Source organism: Periplaneta americana, chromosome 10 (assembly GCF_040183065.1).
Source record: "Periplaneta americana isolate PAMFEO1 chromosome 10, P.americana_PAMFEO1_priV1, whole genome shotgun sequence".
NCBI lineage: Eukaryota > Metazoa > Arthropoda > Insecta > Blattodea > Blattidae > Periplaneta > Periplaneta americana.
Genome location: NC_091126.1, coordinates 13615711 through 13638143, shown reverse-complemented (window position 1 = coordinate 13638143; position 22433 = coordinate 13615711). Strand labels below are relative to the sequence as shown.

At 35.1% G+C, this 22433-nt stretch overlaps 1 protein-coding gene across 1 annotated transcript in view; it reads left to right on the top strand.

Annotated features, from left to right (window-relative positions):
- Positions 1-552: 552 nt before the first annotated feature.
- The window catches only part of egl (Egl_like_exo domain-containing protein), a 48523-nt gene continuing 26642 nt past the window's right edge, over positions 553-22433 (top strand). Inside the window, exons 1-4 of the mRNA XM_069836910.1 lie at positions 553-1143; positions 8240-8409; positions 9703-10314; positions 16665-16877. Of these exons, the coding sequence (XP_069693011.1) occupies positions 759-1143; positions 8240-8409; positions 9703-10314; positions 16665-16877 (1380 nt within the window). The 5' untranslated portion in view covers positions 553-758. The remainder of the gene's footprint in view (positions 1144-8239; positions 8410-9702; positions 10315-16664; positions 16878-22433) is intronic.

Genomic DNA, 22433 nt, shown 5'->3' with positions numbered 1-22433 from the left:
ACAATATGAATGAATCGATAGGGGTCTGGTACCAATACCTGTATTTTATATTCAGCCATTGCCGGTATATGAGTATGAGCATATGATCTAGGGTATGAGCACAGTCTAGTATATACAGTCACGAAGTTTGAGTTTAGAGGGTACTAGAAACAATAGACTGTGCAGGTACTATTTCGCATTGTCTGTAATGGTTAGTAACTATCTATGAATGCATATTTACTACGTATTGAGCTCGTGACTATATACTAGACTGTGGTATGAGGCAATTCATTCAATAGAACCAGACATGGCCTACCTTGTTAATGCATAATCCGATGGCAATTCGACATTAAGATACGTTTCGAAACGATAGATGGCACTGATATGAAAAATCACTGTTTTACTTTATTCTGTATAAATTACTGAATTATCGTGGATATGTTACGAAATAAATCTTAGAAACATGAAATTTGTGGACTATTTCAGAATGCTTTCAATATGATTTGTCTTCTCAAAAATATTTATTAATTTTGTGACTACATAGGGCAGCATTTCTAATTTGACAGAGGTGGTGAAACGTCATATGAGGTCAGGAATGCAACATGTCGGCTTACAGAATGTCCTAATTTTCGCGAAGTCCGTTGTGTCGGACTTCTAACGAAGATAAGACGCCGTTTGCGACAAATACAACACCATCAAGTTAACCGGGGAAGTACACTGAATATAATTTAGTAACTGGGAACACATATTATATTTAATTTTAAAAAATTAAAGCTACAATGGAAAGCAGTGAGTATGAACTTGTTCGCAACCTCACTTTGCTTTTCTTTCTGGAGCGACTTTTAGATAAGGGTGGGCCGAGGACGTTACACGACCTGAGCTGTCAGTTTGGCGCAAAAGGATTTACAAAAGAAATGCGACAAATTGCTGGAGGATCACAGTCTGGACTCAGAAAGTTCTTGACTCAGTACCCATCTCTTTTCTCCATCGATGGAGATTATGTGTATGTGAATGCATTTGCTGCCCCTGCGGACACTCAACAGGACAGTGGTCTCAAATATGTTGGCGGAAAGAGGGACTATGCTCAAGAAGCCGTCGAATACTTCAGCAACAAGCTCATGCAGTATGGGCCAGGAACTGAGGTCCCCATCAAGAGCCTCTTGGGTAACAACTTAACCTAACTTTGTGTAGCAAATGCATCTTCTATCCAGCTTAACTTAACAGTAAGGCTCTTTATAACATCTTAATCTTAACATCTCTTCAACCTAACCATCACTCTGAGATAATATATTTAAATCAGCTTTGTATATATCGTGGTGTAATAGTAAGGAGTGTTATCGTTTCAAATTGAATGTGTAAATATATATTAAGCAATTTAAACATTTGTTACTCCAAGTAGCAATGAAAATATTTTAAACCGTGTCTATATTGGCCTAATTTTTTTATTTATTTACAAATTGTCGTTTATCGTGTCAAATGTTAGAATATAAAATTATAGGCTATAATTGTTAACTGTTTGATCTAGGACTTGTATATGGTTAGATTCATGTGGGATTCCCCTCATGTGAAGTACAAGTATGTACGTTTTGATTAAGCGTCATATTCTTCAACCTAAAAATTTCACTTCGACTACCTAGCAATTCTTATCTGCCTCTCGTATTTAGGAGCCCTTCCAAATGTCAGATTTAACCTTGAAAACATAATAGCCTGAGAATGTACACAACGAAATTACAAAAGTAATGTAATTTTGGCGTAAAGATCTAAACCAAAAATGGTCTTGTTTAACCATTTCAGGTAGAAGTGACAGAAAAACAAATATAAACATTACGAAGTAAGTGCTGAAATAATTTCGGTAGATTTAAGTGCGTGGAATTTACTGATTTATTAATACTTACAATGCATAGCTTTCTCTTACATTTCCGCGAGTTCAATTTTATGGCCCTCTATGACATGATGTATCAGTGTTAAGAAAACTAGGCCTACAGGCCAAGTATGCCAAGTTACTGAGAATTAGGTAAATTAATGCTGATATGTAGTAATGATACACAAGAATTTATTGGTGCGGATTTTCTCAGGATACTTCCATTTTAGTTACTGGCAGTACTGTCACGTTTGATCATATAGCTTCCAATCTCGCAAGGGATCCCAAAGATTCCTTTATTTTAGAATAGTAGGCCTAATAATGTGAAATTCTTTCCAAAAGTAAAGCTTTCACTATGTACATTTTTCGGTGTATTTCGAGTATCGTCCCCTCTGCTACCTGCTACTTGCTAATGGCAATACCATAGTAAAATGTGCTTGGACACAAATAAGTGCCGTTCTTTGAAGACCTAACGGTCTGTTTCCTGTCTTCATGAAGAATATTAATTGTGATCGGCCCAAATTTTAATGTTTTGCGAAGACCATAGACTGTCAATATCTGAGGTCTAAAAATTAGATGTTACTTGATGTCCTGAAGATTTTCGGAGGGATATGCATTATTTTACATTCATGCGGTACTGTATAGCTAATGAGATTTATCATTAACAAAGCTTGTAACATTACTATTCCAAAAATAGCAGATTTGCAGAAGTATTAGTATTATCAAACAAGTTCAACACTTCACCTCTGTACTTAATATTTTGTCAAAATCTTAAATCACATTTTTTTTTTTTTGGCTATAGGTATCTCGTATTCTGAATGTTTAGCAAAATTGTGTATAACTACTTAAACATATTAATATTATGAACTTTTTTATTCACCTTGAATATTCAGTGAAACCTTCGTAAGATGCAGAACTGTGTATTAATAAGATTAGCGCATTTTAGGATTCATTCTGTTTTAAGACAGGGAGGTAATACAGCATAAACATTTATCTGAACAATGCAGTATATTACAATAATACAATTTTCCAGGATAAAGAGTTACATTCTTTCCTTTCCGAAAAAATTTCCGAGAACACAAGAAAAGTACGTGATAGACTATTGAAAAATTAAAATTTAAAGGAATTAGTGTCTTGAGGAAACTATTCCAATAATTTTCATACTTTTAGTGGAATAAAGGGATGCGCTTCCGAACAGGGGCAGCGGCATTTCCTCTAAGGTTAGAGCCCAGTTCAGGTGTGTATATATTAATCGAAAATTAGGTGCTAGAAAATATTGAGAATAGGACGCATGTTTATATGACATTTTTCCCGATTAATACACACACACACATACCTAAACTGGGCTCTAACCTTAGGGAAAATGCTGCTGCCCCTGTTTGGAAGCACACCTGAATAAAGGATATCAAGTTGCTTGCTTTAGAATATCCAATTTTCCTAAAGCAGTTGACAGTAATCTGGGGATCCATTCCTTTCCACACTGCCTGATGAAATTCATTGCATTCAGCACTATCGACATTGTTGGTTGATTCGAGGTAACACAGGACTACAGGCTTGCAATAGAAGTGGTTTAACATCTTTATTATGTCTGGATCCATTAGTTGTAGTTAGGAAGTAAATATGCAAGCTCAATATTAATTTTTGGGGTGTGCAGGGCAGTTGTTGACAAACAGCAATATCTTGCGAATTGCCATCATTTTGACAGACAGGTCCCATACATCCATGGACATGCTTGGCTTTTGTAATTGCGTGGCAAATTCTTAACTTTCTTGAAACAGCGTGGTTTGTGGGATTTGCCTGTTACTAACAACAGTGGCAGTTTCTCGGAACCAGACGAGCATAATCTCTGTACAGAGCATTGCAGGTAAAAGGGCCGAATTCAATTCTATTGCATTTACCAAACACAGACTTCAACATGCCCTTGACGTGCAGGGCTGCAGGTGCTAATAGTAAATTGAGAATCCCAGACAGATTTTCTCAATACTCTTGGTATTTTAAGCATTTTTAGACAATGAAGTCCACACCTGTGGAGTAACGGTCAGCGCGTCTGGCCGCGAAACCAGGTGGCCCGGGTTCGAATCCCGGTCGGGGCAAGTTACCTGGTTGAGGTTTTTTCCGGGGTTTTCCCTCAACCAAATACAAGCAAATGCTGGGTAACTTTCGGTGCTGGACCCCGGACTCATTTCACTGGCATTATCACCTTCATATCATTCAGACGCTAAATAACCTAGATGTTGATACAGCGTCGTAAAATAACCCAATAAAATAAAAATAGACAATGAATGGAGGCATCTTAAATGGGATGACGAGCATATTAAGCTGTGAATTTCATTTGATTTTATATATGGAATGTCAAGGGACCGGGAGAATAGAGCATATAATCTGAAATAGCATAATAAATAGGCGCATATTGTTAGGATTTCACTGTAATTGAAACTGAAAATCGCACACAGTTTTGTCTTGAGCATATATAAAGAGTGGAAGTGAAATAACACTGCAGATTTTCAGAGCAAATAACTCCTGTAGTATCATATTGGTGGAAAGTTATAGTTTTCTCAGAAAAAAAATGTTTTTCCCAAATTTTTAACACCCTCCTATTCAATGACTATTGCAAGTAGGATCGTGATTTTTGTCCATATCGATAGGTATAAAATGTAATAAAGAATCATTTATCCCTCTGGCATATTTCAGTATCGTGGATGGTTTTCGTGTAAATTTAATTTAAAAACCACTAATTTCAAGCCACTGAATGAAACGATGTGAACAGATTGCAACATTGTAGTCATATACAATGTATGTATTTATTCACACTGCAATGGGTATATACCCGGTGGCAGTGGTAACTAATTACACTCAATAATGACAATAATAAACTTGTTAACTAAAAATACACTTAATAATAATACCAATAATTAATACTAACAATAATTTATAATAATAATAATAATAATAATAATAATAATAATAATAATAATAATAATAGGGAATATCCTAAATTAAATGAAGCACTATCACTTAAAATAACATTTAAAATAAATCTAATTTGTATCTTAAATCTAAGTTCGAACTAAAACCCACGCGTATGATATGTTCATATCTGCACAAGTACCTTTCCACATTACACTCATTTCGTTGTCAACTCACTCACTGCACTGGAACTACGACACATTTCACTGATTCTATCCTGATTTCACTAACACTTCAAAAACATTTCACTGTTCAAATACTTTGCACTGCCACTATAAACTATAAAGCTTCCCTGACAGGAACACGTTTCACTGACACAACACACTTCACTGACACAACATAATTCTTCACTGATACAACACTTCAATAACAAAATATCATTTACATCCTTTACATACTGTGTATAATTATCGTCTATTAGTGAAGTCCTTAAGCCTATTTTTAAATACGTTTTTGGTTGTTGGTAAAGCCTTTAGTAAGTCTGCACATAAAGCATTCCAGTCCCTGATAGTACGATTGAGAAAAGGTGGGAGGTAGGGAGATAAACATGTGTTCATGTGTTCATTGACCTCTTACATCTCTATTACAAGGAGAAAGAGTGGTATGTTATCAGCGATTTTGTCAGACTGCTGAAACTTCCAACTTAATTTTCTAATGAACCGTGCATTTAATCACGAAACATAATACAGATTTTCCGTGCATTTAAGTGCACCCTATCGTCTCTTTCAGAGTCTGCAGTGTTATTTCACTTCCACCCTGTATATTGTATATTTTCTCGCAGCCTATTTCAGCTTCATAGGTCCACTGTCTTTCTAATAGTCTTAATAAAATTAATGTCCTTTATGAATCTGGTTGTCTGGCATTCTGTCTACATGTGACTTTCCAATTTATGTGTCTTTTATTTTTCTGCTGCTCTCATTCTGCACCTTCTTATGCATCTTTAGCTAATCTTAAAAACTTAATTTTCGTTTCAGTCCTATATTTTTATCTTTCTTTCCATGCAACTTACTTTTACATTGAAAATTGTAACACTTTATTGGAAGTAAATGTTTGTTCTAATAGCAATCAGTAAATTGAAAGAAGTATTCTTTTTTTGTTCTGAGATGTAAGCCTTTCACATTGATTGCATTATTAATATTCTTTTTTACTTGGTTTATGAAGACAACGCATTTTATTTTTGAGTGAACGTAAGGATTAATAAAACCTTCGCAACAACATATTTTGAACTGATAATTGCGTTAGTGATATCCACTTCAAGATCCAAAAAAAAAAAAAAATGCAATGGAATTTTCGTATCTTTGAAGGAACTCAGTGAGACCTATTGCCATTAGTTTCGGTAGTTGGGCGTCCCAAAAATCCTTTCATGAATATACTGAATATTATTTGAAGTGGTGGGAAGCTAGTTAGGTTAAGGGGAGAGGATGGTATTTTTTGGTGAAAAATGAGTAAATTAAAAAAAAAATCTTTAAAATACTCTGTGATATGTGTGGAATGCATAGCATATCATTTTGTGGGTATTTGTGCCCTTATCGGATGTTGAGTCGCCATTTTTAAACTTCCTGCGTTATGAATTTTTAAATCACTCGCCCACATTTATTGTTGTTTCCGGTAAATTGAATTTTCATAAAATTTTCTTTTTCTTTAAAATATCCTTTGATATGCGTGGAATGCATTGCATAACATTTTGTGGGTATTTGTGCCCTTATCGGATGTTGGTACGTCATTTTTAAACTTCCTGCGCTATGGATTTTTAAATCACATGCCCGCTTATATCGGTTTCCAGTAACTTCATTTTTTTTTACTACATTTCCAGACAAAAATGGATATAATTTCTGAACTATTAAAGATAAATGCATGAAATTTAGAACACACATTCTTTAGACTATTAGGAAACGTTTCTCTGTAACAGAATTTTGTTAATTGATTTATTTAAAAAAATACGTCCGTTTGTTTGCATGAAAGGAAATCATAAAATTGTTATTAAATTTTAATTGTTTATTTTACAAACGTAGGGACTAATATTAAAATTCTGTTACAGACAGTTTGTAGAACATGCTTTTGCAAATACGTTGTAAAAAATTGTTTCAATTTATCTTTAAAAACAGTTTAGATATATCGGTTTTAGTACAATCCTGCATTGGGTATATTTTTTTCAAATTTGGGCCCCCAAATAATTTTTTTAATATATATTTTTATTTGGTTGAGTTGTCACAGCTATGAGCTCTCTACATACAAAAAATTAATATTTTACACAAAATAGGAAAAAATTTTAAAATAATACCATCCTTTCCCCTTAAAGCAAGCGGTGATAGTAGTGAAAGAAACTTATAAGAAATTAAATTAAAATATTTTGCTTTTACAAAGTTAAAAGTTTCTCTTTTCAAATTGTGAGCACTGCTTATACACCATATATGGATGTCTGTCCTCTGTGTACTACACAATACTTACTTTCTACAATCGTAGATTATTCTCCAATGTAGGTTCCTGAAGTTGCTTTGGTATATCATATGTAGAGTCAATTTGCAAACTTGACAGCCCATTGAAGGGCAGCTACCCTTGTGGAATTTATGTAGGCCTGTGTGAGATAAAAGATATCAGATATACCGTATTACATTCATAGTAACAGTACAAGTTTGAGTAACTGTGCACTTGCAGTTAGTAGTGATGCTTTGATAGTGTCAGATTAGAAATTACGCCAAGTAACCTGTGTATATGCTTGGGTAGCTACAATAGGTAGCGAAATTTGGATATGAAAGCCAGCTATAATGGCTGGGGGGATAATCATGCTAACCACATGATACCTCCGCTCTGGTTGTGTGATGGCTGGGTCTGCTTTGGCATGTGGATCTGAGGCCAGCAGCCAGATGGTCGCTCTGGGCCCTTAAAGGGCTGTAGCTCCTTGGAAAACCTGTATAGGCCTATATGCAGCATGTTCCATACACGTGTTCCTTACGAAAGAAATGTTAGTTGATATTTTCAGGAGTTTGGAAATCAGAGCATTGGAAATGCTGGCTTATTGGCAACAGGCAATCCAGGTGTATTGTTTTCTTTCAAATATGCATTTCAGGCAAATGGAAATGAGATATCAAACATTCTATCCCAACTACATTGTTTTTATGTTAACAGAATTACTGTAGTAACCTTTCAGCTGTAAGCTTTATTGGTATTAAAAGTTTTCTTTGCATTAGAAGACTCCTGCTTACTTACTATTGTATTTAATAATGGTTTAACAATCCTGTCTTTAACTATCATCAAATTAGAAGTAGCATTTGATACAAAGACGAGGGGTGTATTTTCTTTACACTACTGTCAGCATGCACAGGAGAGGTTGAGGTTGAGTACGAAATGAGGTTTGATGTGTGAAAGGTAAAATAAGCATTTGGTTTAGCTGCAAGAAGAGGTGAAATAATGGCTTTCTTTGTCATATTGCAGGACACAGATCACAAGCTTCTCCAGAAGTACGTCACATCTCAGGTCAGCATGTGAAAGAGTTTCGCGATTTTCTTCTTCGGTATCCTGAGTCCTTCGTCGTGGGGGAAGAAACTGTCGTGCTGAAGGAGTGGGAAGGCAGGGAGCCACAACCATTCTACGAACTAGAACAGGTTACTACAAATATTATGTTGATGTGAGGGATTTTATATACTTACAGTCTTACTAATAAAAACTCTATATACAGACGTTTATCTGTCTTATACTTATACAATGAGTAGCTCGTTTATAAGTCGTGTGCAAATTCCTTACTAATAATCACTACATACGTCGTGTATAACAGTACAACTGTTACACAGCTACGTCATAGTTTCGTCATTACTTCGTTATGAAAGGTAATAGAATATCTGAGGTTCTCTACTGCATCTGGTAGAGCGCTCTAGTGTGGCGTGTTAAATATCGATAGTACAACTGGCTCTAATCGATTACCACACTACATTTTGGTCAAAGAGTACAAGCTACAGCAATATTATTCTAATAATTCTATGATCTTTGGTTTGTTCTTCTGTGGTTACAAGGTAAACATCATCATAAAATGACAGTCGATATGAACAGCTGTTAGAGGGGCGGCCATTTTTTCCCTATATACAACGCTTAAACAAGGGGTTTCGTGTATATAACTACTGCAAAGCAATTCCCATTGTATAGTTACAGCCTGTTTATACGTCCATAGCTTATTCACGGTTTATTAGTAACGTTTTCTGTCTCAACTCTGCATAAGTCTCGTATAAAAACTATACACGGTTTATTAGTAAGACTGAAAGTGATTAAAAAAGAATGGTGCGAAAATAAAGCTGATTTATTTATAACTGATGGAGCTTAACACAACTGTATTAACATGGAAAGACGCATTAACTTCCAATGTGCACTACAAAAGCTCGATTTGAGCTCTGTTGGTGACACGACAGATGTCGAGACAGTACTCCAGTTCTGTTCACTCATGCCAGCATGTCCTTGGACATTGACTCCACTGCTTTTGTGATGCGTTGTCTCAGGTCATTCAGGTTCTGCAGCATGGGACAGACATGAAGTCGTTGGTATACTCTCACAGAAAGAATTCGCGGGTTATGTCTGGCGATCGTGGAGGCCAGAGTGACATTGTTGAATCATTGGATCCTCGTACATGACTCGTATCTTGTTTACAGTATCTTCCATTGTCTGTGGATGGACCAGACATTTTCATCGTCATCATCACCATTAGTACCATCACTGTTTATTCCTCACCACTGATCACATTATCCTTCATGAGAAAATCACGTGGTCATAGAATTTTTTATATTTGAATCTGCTTAATTTATCTGTACTTTAACAAAAAGTTTCTATATTTTATTTTATGAAAATGCTTATACTTTGATTATATAAATCCCTTGCTTGGGTTTATACTAATATAGTTTGCTGTGTTTCAGGTTCATGTGGATCCTGCAGTGACTTCACGACTGCTAGGATTCCTCTCCCAATGTGTCGAGATGAAAGGTCCGATGTTGGTGGACCAGCTGTTCCATGCAGTTGCCTCATCTCGCATCCCTCAAGATCAGTGGGCGTGCATGTTCAAGACTCCCCAAGATCTGTCGACGTTCCTCAAGATGCACTCCGATGCATTTCACGTGCAGTCAAATCTCGTGACACTGATTTCCCTTCCTCCTCAAACTTCCCCCACAAGGTCCTGTAAGCCCAGCCCCCAGCAGTGTTCCCCCAACCACCAGAATAACAATAACAACAATAACAATGTAATGAATGTAAGCTCAAATCCTGTAACATTATCCAGTGTGAACAATAACATCGAGCCCCCCTCTCCCCCTCAACCTCCTCCTACACTCCAGAACCAGACACTGAAGCAGCGAATCAACTCACTTGTAATGAAAACTATTGCAGATAACACAGAGAGGGATCGAAGTTACGCTGCCACTTCGTTGGCAAATAATGCCTTGGCAACTGGCGGAAATCCTGGTGGCGATGTTTGGAAAGTCAAGTTGTTACAATCCACAAAGGTCATCGTTACTGTCAAAGAGAGTCTTCAGGTGTGTGAAACAATTTATCATAATTGAGGACGTCACCCGAATAAGAGCGTATACAGCAAAATGTAGTTCTGATATAAACTAATTTCAATGTTTGTAAGCTGTCAGGTTCATTATATTTGCGTCGAAAAAGTTTTTCATTACTGTTAAATAGTTTCGGGGACATTTAAAATAAAATTATTGAAACATAACAGCAAATAGTATGTTCTGCTACTAGTAAATAAATATAATATGGAACTCTGTATACACCCTTTTTCCGGCGACGGTATGTTTTAGTACTGTTTTTAATTATTCTGATGTCGTACGTGTCTAACTTTGCATGAAAGTTAATTATATATGGGAACATATCGTACTTTAATAATAAGTTTGCCTTAAAAAGTAAAATAAAATAAATTCAACAAAATAAAATATACATTTACCATACCATACTAAATAAACATATTGAATAATTACACAAGTAGGCCTACAAAATAACATTACATTTTTAGTTTATGGTTTTCTTGTCTTTATGTGATTTTCTTCTTTATACATCATCACTATTGTTGCTAGAGTCATCTTCACCATTGTGTGATGATATCCCGACTTTATTCAGCATTGAGTTCAGCCAACTTTAGCCATGTTCATCTAAAAACTGTAAGATACTGTATCTCTTCAGTCCTCCGCCTTGGAGGGTTTCAAAGACACTGGGTTCATTTGTGTTGGACTCAAAAAATTTTCATCTGCGACACTTCCATTACCGTCTTCCAAATCTTGAAGGAAACAAATGATGCAGATTATGAGGTTCAAGCTGAAAATACCCCTGATGTACTGTATTGCAGTTGTTTATACTTTTGCTTCATGATTGTATGAGGACGATTTAAGTGTGTACCCGTTTTATCATTGAGGATGTCACTTGAACTGCTGTTAATCGTTTCTCTGAAATTTGCAATAGACTCAATAGAAAGTTTTGACATCTATTTTTTACCCCCATTACAGAAAACACTATATTTCCAAATATTATCCCTATTCTTGAAAGACTGAAGCTTCTTAGTTTTTAGATTCACTATTTCAAGGTAAGAAGTGATAAAATGATATTGTTGTAATTTCGAATCCATGTCCCAAAAGCGTTTAAAATAGATAGTTGATCGTCCTTTGAAGTTTCATGTGTACACATTTTCATACATAATATTTTTACAGGTGTAAATGACTTCTCTTTCATTTCCTTGCATGTATAAGTTGTGTATGACTTGCCACTGTTTCTATTAATTTTCCTTTCCTCGGTTTTCCATTTAGTTTTGCTCACAAGCTTCTTTTTTCCAATATTTTCAGTCATGATTCACTGCTGCAACTAACAACCTGAAGTAGGCCTAAACATCGAATATTAGCCTACTACAGTTACGGCTTGCAACAGCATGTGACTGTGACTGCCACTGTAGTAGGTGCGTTCACTCGTTCAACGTAAACACGTAACATTGTGTCCTGTGTTACGTATTGAAGCTAGACTTACGAAAATTTGCTACAGTATACTATACGCATTCAACTATCTAATCCCTTGATCGTCAGAAAACGGGCTTATAAGGGTATACGCCGTTATTCAGGTGAAGTCCTCAATTACGATTATTGGTATGTTATATTAGTACATACACAGTAAAATTTGTTCAAAGCAGAATTGCAAGTGACTGAAAATTTTTTTCAGAATTGGACAAGTTACTGCATTATAGAAAACTGCTCAAAATCTGATTTTAAATACTAGGGCATTCGAAAAGTAATGGCAACATAGTTACTGTTTCACACTAAATTTATTTAGATTACTTTTAACATTACCCTACATACTTCAAATATAGTCTCCTACCATGCCAACAATACTTTGCCAAATTCTTGGAAGACTGCAGACTCCATCTGCAACAGCATTTCCTGATATCTCTCTCACTGCTCAATCTAAAGCTCTGTGGATGTCAAGTCTCGATTGGAAGCAAATGCCTAATTTTCACCCAACTTTCAGTAGTTCAATATGATAGGACTTTTCTCCCACAGTCTTCTTGTAATGCCCTAAAGCACTAAGTTGCATGTTTTTCTTTTGCAACTTGGATTTTTATGAAGCACCTTTGTTCGTATCTTTAGGACTGTATTGTTTACTACAAATCAGAAACAACCACTGTATTTACAAAACATGGCTACTTCGAGACTTTCAATATTGCACATTTATGAAACAATCCCTGCTCTTTACTTAGTACAAGATTTCATTGGTCACTGCTAGGAGCACTGATTTGCAGCATTTTTGCCATTATCAAATGCCGTATAAATTGTGTTAAGGACCTTTGTAATAAAATAATCACTATTACATAACTTTGTGAGTGAACATCAGCAATACCGTACTGCTGAATGTTGGTGCTGCACTTCTGTTATTATTACAGTATAATTACGTTCTTCTTGATTTCTTTATTCCCGGTTTGCCTTCCTTTTCATTCGAACATTTTGTTGCAGCCATTTATTCATTATTTTATTTTTTTTAATTATGTCATAAATTTTCGTTTTGCCACACTTGAACTACATCATAATTTCCCGTACCAAGTGCTTTGCTTCAATAACTAATTTTTGCATTCAGTGACAGTGTCGCATACGATTTTGCCGTTGTGTCTGGCAGTGGTTTACAATATTGTTTGGGCCAGTAATAACTTTTTTCCACGAATTGGAAGCTTTCATGCCCATTCCCTCATGCTCCTTTAACTGTTAGCACAGTGAATTTCAGCATAGGGCAGTCAGTGATGCGTAGTTAACTAGGAATTTGCGGTTTTGTACCGCCCTGTGTCCTAATCCTTTTACAATTTTCTGAGAAAATCCATAGCAAATAACTGCTTTTCTTTCTATACAGTAATACTCAAACTTTCTCGAGTTTTGCAGAGTTTGAAGTCACCATACAAATAACTCGCTGGCTGGCATTAATAACCAGACTGAGTGATTAAAGATATTGTGTACAAAAAGAGTACAATTTTTTTCCGCATTATAGAAGTACAGTGAAACCTCTCCTTACGGACACCTCCAAGATACGGACACTCCTCATGTACGGACATATTTTTATATCCCAACTGAAATAATATAGAAATAATGATAAATTAAACTCTCGTTTACGGACACTCTCAGACACGGACACGGACAGCTGTTTCACAGTCCTAAAATTTGCTTTACCTCCTGACTACGGACAGAACTTGGATTTCAAGACCTAATGTGTTACAAAAATAGAAAATTTATTGTTTTAAGAATTGTACAGAAATTCCTCAACATGAAAGAAGACAATAAGGGTCTCGTAGGCTACAACCAGCCCAGCCGGCTACCCCTTGTTAACTGGAAGTGCGTAGATTAAGTCATCAAATTTAACCTGTCTGATGGGTCCAAGGTTTCCGCGATCGTGAAATTGTATTCGACACATGATAGGGTTAGTAGGATTATTCTCTTCACTTCAATCAGTTGTTCTGTTTCGAGAGACATGGCACCTGAACTTAAAGGTTAAGTTGAAAACTGTAAATTACAGTACTGCATAACTGTAGACCCAGAATAAAATTGCATGGCACAGTACTGTATTTTCCTTTTTTGATCTTACTTACTGTAGTTCAAAGTTGCAAAGAATGTATTGCAGTACAGTAGACTGTATTTAGAATTATACTACAGTAATACATTTTGTTCAAAGCGTGAAGGGATACATAATGCATATTATCAATTTACAGTTAGATTGGAGAGCCTCCCTCCCAATAAAGGACACCTCCCAGATGCGGACAGATTGTTATGTCCCTTCGATGTCCGTAAATGAGAGGTTTCACTGTAGTTTTTTGGTAAATTCCTGAAATGCGTTTTGTTTCTGCATTGACACTATAATGCCTATTCTATCTGCCATGACTAAAAAAAGTGTTCATATTGGACAAGTCTCTGCCTTGCACAGGTTTTACTGTAATTTGTTTAGCTGCAATCAAAATAATTAATTATCATGAAGGAACTGTTAATGAGCCTATCAAAACCTTCTCCTCAAACTGTGTGCATAGTTAGGCCTACAAGCATTAGACTTGAGAACTGAAATGGAGAATGCAGAAAATGAAATCAGAGATGTGTTTGAACTAATCTCAATTTAAATGAAATGCTAATGGCATGGGCAATGTTCAAAAAGATATTGGGCAATAGATGTTCAGGAATTGATTTCAAAGGGTTGGTTCAGTTCATGTAAGTTAGAACAATTTCTTCTAATTGATTTATATATTTCAATTGCATACTGTGAATTGTGAGCGAGCGAGGGCTTAGTTGCATGGACTTGTAAAAACTGGAATTAGAAACTGCCTTTCAGTAAAAAGAGCTAGCACTCTGTTAACAATAAATCTTGAAGGATCTACTAGTAAAGAATTTCAATGTTTATAGTGTCCATAAAATAGCGTATATAATATACAGTGAAACCTGTTCAAGACGGAAGTGACATGATCCTAATTTTTTTTCCGTTGTGGACAGGTTTCCGTGTTATTCAGGTGTGACATTAAAATTGAATATTTTGTCATTCATATACATGAAAAACAAAATGGCATGCCGCAAACTGCAAGAAGTACAAAATATTCCGTTTAACACTCATCACATTAAATCAGCTTTCTGTCGCTTATTACATTGGTGAATCATCTTGATAAAAATCTCATTTTCTGTGTAAATATTATCGTAACTCATTAGTCATTAAACATTGCTAAAGTTCACTAATCTCATTCTATTTAATATCTAACACTATACTCTAATACTGTACTGCATATCACTGCACATTATTAATTAATTGGACTAGGAGCCATCTATTGGAAGCCTTGAATTCTGGTTTATTTAATTTCTTCCCCAGTTCAATAGCTTGCGTTGCAGAACAGATCCAGAAATTGGCTTGTTCTTTGAAAGGTCATGAAGAACTCACTCTCACAACAGTTCATTTATTTTCACTTAAACACTTGCTTTCTGGTTCCTTTTATGTCACCAATATTGGCCACACACCACTCACTCATTATGATCTTTATTTTTTAAGGTGTCACACCTGAGTTTTCCACAACTGTACTTCAATATTATTTCACATAGACTTTGTTTCTAATTTTCCTTTATCTCGATAAATTTTACTTCATCACTTAATGTTAATGTCACATTTTATGCAACTTTTTTTTTTTTTTACCTGGAAATCACTACACTTGCACTCCGTTTAGCTACGACAGTATACGGGTGTGAAAATCTTTGAAGGGACTCGTCTGCCTAGTCAACAGGGTAATAAAATTTATGACCAACAGGCCAACACGCCCTCGTACCCTCTACAATTTTGCAAAGAAAACTTGTTTTTGTCTTAGTGACCTACATATTTCGTATATTCCTTGAAATTACACGCTGTTTCAAAATATAGTTACAAAATATAGTGTGTGTCCAAAATGTTGTTTCCGTTTTGAACAGTAGCAGACAGTTTCCGTTTCTGCGTTGGACAGTTTCTGTTTTATTCAGGAAAAATTACACATAATACACACAAATTTCGCCGGGACCAATAAATTGTTCCGAAATAGACAGGATTCCGGATTGTTCAGGTTCCGATTTGAACAGGTTTCACTGTATAATACATGTGATATAAATTTAGCAGTAATTGATTCTAAACATACATACGTGTAATGATTTACTTACGTAAGTATATCTAGAGTGTGATAAGATGGACTGAAAGTAATACAACTCCAAGAAACAAATTACATAACTTTTTGTTTGTGTATACTTTATTAATATTATCTTTCTTCACAATTATTTATAATATTGCACAAGCATTTCGAAATTTGCACAAATATAATTTTTCATTTGTGCATTTTTGCGACAATTATTTATTTTCTAGCTTAAACCCTATTTATGAGACGAGTTTTTGACTGTCTATCACCCCATATGATGATGCAAGTGGAAAGGAAGATTATGAAGTTCTTCCATCTGCAATGACTGTTCAGTTTTGGTGATTTTATGGGAATGTAAATTAACAGACAGAAGTTTGAAGAAATAGTGACAAGCACCACTAATACAACATGAAGTTTTATTAGTTACAGCATATAATATGGAATGTAAAGCATGTGTGGTCAAATTACACTGCTTATCTTCATCTGTTTAGTAGATACAGAAGGAAGAGTTCTTAAAAAAAAAAAAAAGAAGGAAAGGAAAGAGTTTGAGTCCCAGAGTCATTCTGAAAGTTAAAAAAGGAAAAATTCTTTGTTCCCTTTGGATTTCTTTTGTCTGAGCAAGCAATATAAGATCACATTAGTTTGTTGATACACCCTTTATGTAACATTGTGAATTGTGTAATGAATAAAGTACAGTAAGACTGAAATGTAATGGAGTTAATATGAATATTTGTGCAGATTGTGGACGATATCATGTCTCGAGCAGCTTCAGAGAAGGTCGCCGTTTCATTCGACTGTGAGGGCATAAATCTTGGTGTAAAGGGCCAGCTCACATTGTTTCAACTTGGCACTTCATCAGGATTAGCCTACATCTTCGATCTTGTCACTTGTCCCGGCCTGGTCTCATCTGGTGGACTTCAGCATCTATTGGAATCTGAGTCTGTTACAAAGGTAAGGCTAATTGTTAATTGTTGTGAGCATTGATGTGTATGTTTAGAAATATCAGTTTAAGGTGACAAATCTTATGTCAGAATTTATTTTTTGTCTTATTGCGGCTGTTGAAGATGAGAGGTATTCTGATTGAATCAGCAATAACTCAAAAAAATGTTCAGTTGTAAAAATCTTCAAATAGCAAGAAATGGAAATTATCCTTGGCAAACAAATCCATGTCATTTATGTACAAAGTACAGTATTCTGTATTTGCAAAACTTGACCTATTCAGTATGCCTTCAATGACGAAATTTGTAGTCACTAACAATGAGGGTGAGGTGAGTTCTGAATCCAGCAATTGCATTTCTCACATAGTTTTGGTAAGACACATTTTGGTCTGCAAGTTATTAATATTTTACAGCGTTTCCACAATTCCAGGCAGAGTGTATGGTGCGAAAATGAGTAGTGGTGGGGTGGTGTTGATAATAGAGTAGCAGTTGTGTTATTTTACATTACAACAGTAAACCCTCAATTCAACAGACTTCAGTTTTATAGTCCCGTCGCTCTAATTTCCGGCAGCCAATCGCGTTGCAGGTCGGCTACATTTAAACGTGTGCGTCTTGTGATTCGCTGATTCATTTCTTAAGGCTCGATAAATACTTAATATAATCGCCTGCCATTTTAGCTCTTTGGTTGGCGTTCGCAGAAAGCACACGAAGACGTTATTTGCCGCTAAATTATTTGCTGAATTAAATTGCGTTTGATTTATTATCATAGGAGTTACGACATGATAATGTTTAATGGTGTGGCAAATAGATTCCTCGTATGGTAGCTTGGCAACGTAAGAACAAAAATGGCGAATGATACTACCTACCTAGACTTTATAGAGCCTTCACTTTCTAAGACGTAAGCAAAGAGGTGGAGTCACGCCGGAAATAACAGCGTCGGGACTATAATTGACAATTTTTACGAACAGTTTTATTGTTATATTTTAAAATTTAATTTATTATTATTATTGTTATTATTATTTTATTATTATTATTATTATTTATTATTATTATTATTATTATTATTATTATTATTATTATTATTATTATTTGTGGTCGCCAGCAGAAGCACACCTTATATAGTGAGATAAATGTATTCCTATGTGATGTGGTGATGAGATGCCATCGTCATTATGATTGGCTGTCAGCCAAAGCACGCCATATAAAAGTGTTATTAGTTTTGTGTGACGTGGTGATATTATGATGTTGACGTCAGAAAAATGGCACGTGTATTTAACACAAAGCCTCTAACATTAATATGTTCAAATTATAATGTTATATTTAAAAATATTGTTTTAAAAAATTCGCGATTTAACAGACCCCCTTTTGCTCCCAATAGTCTGCTAGATCGAGGGTTTACTATACTGAGATAATTTGTCATGTGTATATGTAAATTTGCTTTGAACCTACATTAAATTCTTGTTACTGTCTATACTAAGTACTACAAAAGCTTAACCGTGCCTGTAACAAATATAGCGCTCCTAGCATAGCTGAGATATAAGGAGCTGGTTTCCTAATTCGGACCAGATTTGAATCTTGCTTTGACAATAATTATCTGGTTGTTCCCCCCCCCCCACCCCCGAGGTTTGTGTCCATCTGCAAGGAGACTGTCAAATAATTCATGGCGAATCCTCGGTCTAATTTCCCCAAAATACTGTGTTACTATCATCCATTTCACCAATGCTAGATAATCTTGTAGTTGATACAGCATAGTTAAATAGTCAATTTAAAACGGTACAAACCTGTCAACACCATATATTACTGCTACCAAAAAAAGAGAGAGAGAGAGAGAGAGAACCATTACATCGAAAATTAAATTTTGTCTTCTGTAAATTTTCTTTACCCAGCCTTCATCAGATATGGAACATTCTCTAGCTCTAATATCATTTTCTGCTCTTATTCCTCTCATTGTTTTGTGGTTTACATGAACTCTCTAAGAGAGTATACCAATTCGCATATATCATTTATCTTAACTATCTAATGTTTTCAGAACTTTCCATACCCCAAAAATAGCGATAATTAACAAGGAGTATGAAATCGGGAAATTGTCACTAATACTTCTAAAATATCCAGTGTCATTTGGAGGTGGTGAAGCAGTGCTAAAGAGGTTTCGTGAACACCATGGATTTGTTTGCCAAGGTTACTTTATAATCCCATAGATGTCCTCACATGTAAGTTAATTTCATAATTATGTTTTCAGTAATTCCCACTGTCATCATTTTGTAACTTTTGTGAATGAAATCTGGCAAAAGTTGCATTAATCCAGTCACATCCATATCTTCATTATGTAATACCGTATATACGCAAATACTCAGCGCATATTTTTTCTGGAATTTAGCAAAGAAAAACTGGGGTGCACACATTATTTCAAATAAGATTGATACCGCTTCACAGTATCACTAATTCATTTGGCAGAACTCAGGATGATGCTCTATGAGAAGATGATGACAACAATGATTCTTCCGCTAGTGATGATGATGAAAGTGATGATGAATAAAGGTAGAGGAGCATGTAATTATTTATTTTAATATTTTATTGCACACATTTACATTAAATTAATAAAAATTGTAATTCACTTTTTTATTTTCTTTTTTTTTCTTTTTTATTTTTTATTTTTTTTGGTATTGTAGGTAGAGTCCCAGATGCTTCTACAACAGCATGTGAAGATTATGATGCGTTTCTTAAAACAAATTGATATTTTATTTAGTTTTGGAGTACATCATTATGTAGGATTAATTTATTGTAAATAAAACACAAATTACAGTTAATTTTCTTTAATTTTCTTTCCCTCCCTCTAAAATTAGGTTGTGCGGAGTATTCGCATATGTACGGTAGTATTGATTGTCTTCATTAATCCCTCTACCCATTTTATAGAGCCTAGCTATTACATTTATCTCTATCTTACAGCTGCAGTAATATATAAGACCTCCGTTTCTTGATGAATTGAGAGGTTAGAAACAAAATGTTGCTTAAAATATATCTCACATCTTGCCCTGAAGAGTGTAGTGAAAGTGAAGTTACAGGCATTTCACCAACCAGAACCTCTCACTTTCAATGAACATCTAGATATCTTGTCATGAAATTAATGGAAGATGGTTCTTGCTATGGCTTAATTTAGCAGTCATCAGCACAGTGCGTCTCTTAATCGTGGATAAGAGAGGCACTAGCGTGCATCCGTGGCTGTTGTTTGGTATACTTTCTCTGCACAACAGTGCATATTCAGATACACTCCTTACCTGTTACCCATTTCAGCAAGTGCTGACGACCACAGGCTTAATTGGAAACAAGAAAAGGAAATCAGCTGTGTGGAATTATCTACTCGAAATGAAAATGTGAATTGAAATTACTTTCCTGCGTGGGAACATTAATAGTATATCAATATGGATAGTGGTGCTGCAATAGCATGACTTGAAGGTTCATGTACTGGTGTCTTTGATCTAACTAAATAGTTTATAGACATATTCACAGTATATTTTTGCAGAATTTGGAGGATTTTCAATACAAAAAATATTAGTTCACTCATCTTATTTTTAATGTTCTCATATCCGGTATGTTTTAACTGACCACATAAAAATTGACGACTGAAGAGTAAAAGAATTCAGAACTTGTGCATTAAAAAGAAGGTTCCTGTGGACTGGTATGAATAACTTACGGGTACCGGCAGGGCCTTACTGTGCCCAGAGCAAAGTATATAGATTTTGGACTGCTCTAGGGTGCCATGTAGTTTTTATGTAAATTTTGTACTTTAATGTTGAAATTGAAACCTAATAACTGTTGATTTTCGTGTCCAATCTCGAAATGGAGCTAAAGTAAAATTTGTCCATTTCAGAGCTCCAGATTCTGCACTTGGCAACCAATGCATTGAATTATCAGTGCTATCGCTTTGACCAAATTTTTGTGGCCTATTTAACCTCTTACATACACAGATGGAAGGTGAGTGGGTGTTTCCCTGTGGTAATGCAACTGAAGCGTGGATCTTTATAAAAAACTTTCTATCTTCAATATGTTGGGTGATATGAAGTCATATATAATGATGCAACATTTAGAAAATTACTACATTAATCAGTGACACAATTTTCACCACCATGTACTGGTTTTACTGGTATAATGTGTTTCTTATGGTATGAGTACACGTTAATAATAATAATAATAATAATAATAATAACAACAACATTTTCATCAACTCTGTGATTTCCAGGCATGGGCAACTTTTCTTCCTGTCATTTCTATCAGTGCATGCAATGAGTTTGCATAGAAATGGTGGCTCCATCTTTATTTATATTCTGCTAAATGATAGTGGACTGAGCTGTTGTAGATTTGTTGTCAGCTGTCATAGGCACCGACTTCTTTGAAATATGGGGGGGGGGGGGGGACCAGGACTATGAAACTGGTAAAGAATCAGTCAGTACTGTGCCACACTGCATCATTGTTGCCTCCTTGTCCCATTAGATTCTACACTCTCAATCTCTCCAGCTCCTACTGTTAGTATGTCTGTACTTGTATGTATGTATTTATTCACACTGCAATGGGTATATACCCGGTGGCAGTGGTAACTAATTACACTCAATAATGACAATAATAAACTTGTTAATTAAAAATACACTTAATAATAATACCAATAATTAATACTAACAATAATTTATAATAATAATAATAATAATAATAATAATAATAATAATAATAATAATAGGGAATATCCTAAATTAAATTAAGCACTATCACTTAAAATAACATTTAAAATTAAATCTAATTTGTATCTTAAATCTAAGTTCGAACTAAAACCCACGAGTATATGTTCATATCTGCACAAGTACCTTTCCACATTACACTCATTTCGCTGTCATCTCACTCACTGCACTGGAACTACGACACATTTCAATGATTCTATCCTGATTTCACTAACACTTCAAAAACATTTCACTGTTCAAATACTTTGCACTGCCACTATAAACTATAAAGCTTCCCTGACAGGAACATGTTTCACTGACACAACACACTTCACTGACACAACATAATTCTTCACTGATACAACACTTCAATAACACTTCAATAACAAAACATCATTTACATCCTTTACATACTGTGTATAATTATCGTCTATTAGTAAAGTCCTTAAGCCTATTTTTAAATACGTTTTTGGTTGTTGGTAAAGCCTTTAGTAAGTCTGCACGTAAAGCATTCCAGTCCAATTGAGAAAAGAAAACTTTCCAGTGTCCGTCCTCTGTCTTCTTTCCTTCAATTTATATGAGTGGTCGTTCCTTGAAGAGTAATTTGGCGGTTGCAACCTATTATTACTGGAAAGTAATAATATTAATCCTCCAGTAAATTGTATTGTATTGTATTGTATTGTATTTATTAACATTCCATGGTATTCATACATGCTTATAGCTAGAATATGGAACAAGTCAAAAAACTTAATACTATTATAAAATCTTAAAATGTGCCCACTTATCTATCATGAGCAGGCACATGGAGTGCTTTGTACTTCAGTCTCTTCGCAAAAAATCTGTCTTCCTTCATTTGCATAGGT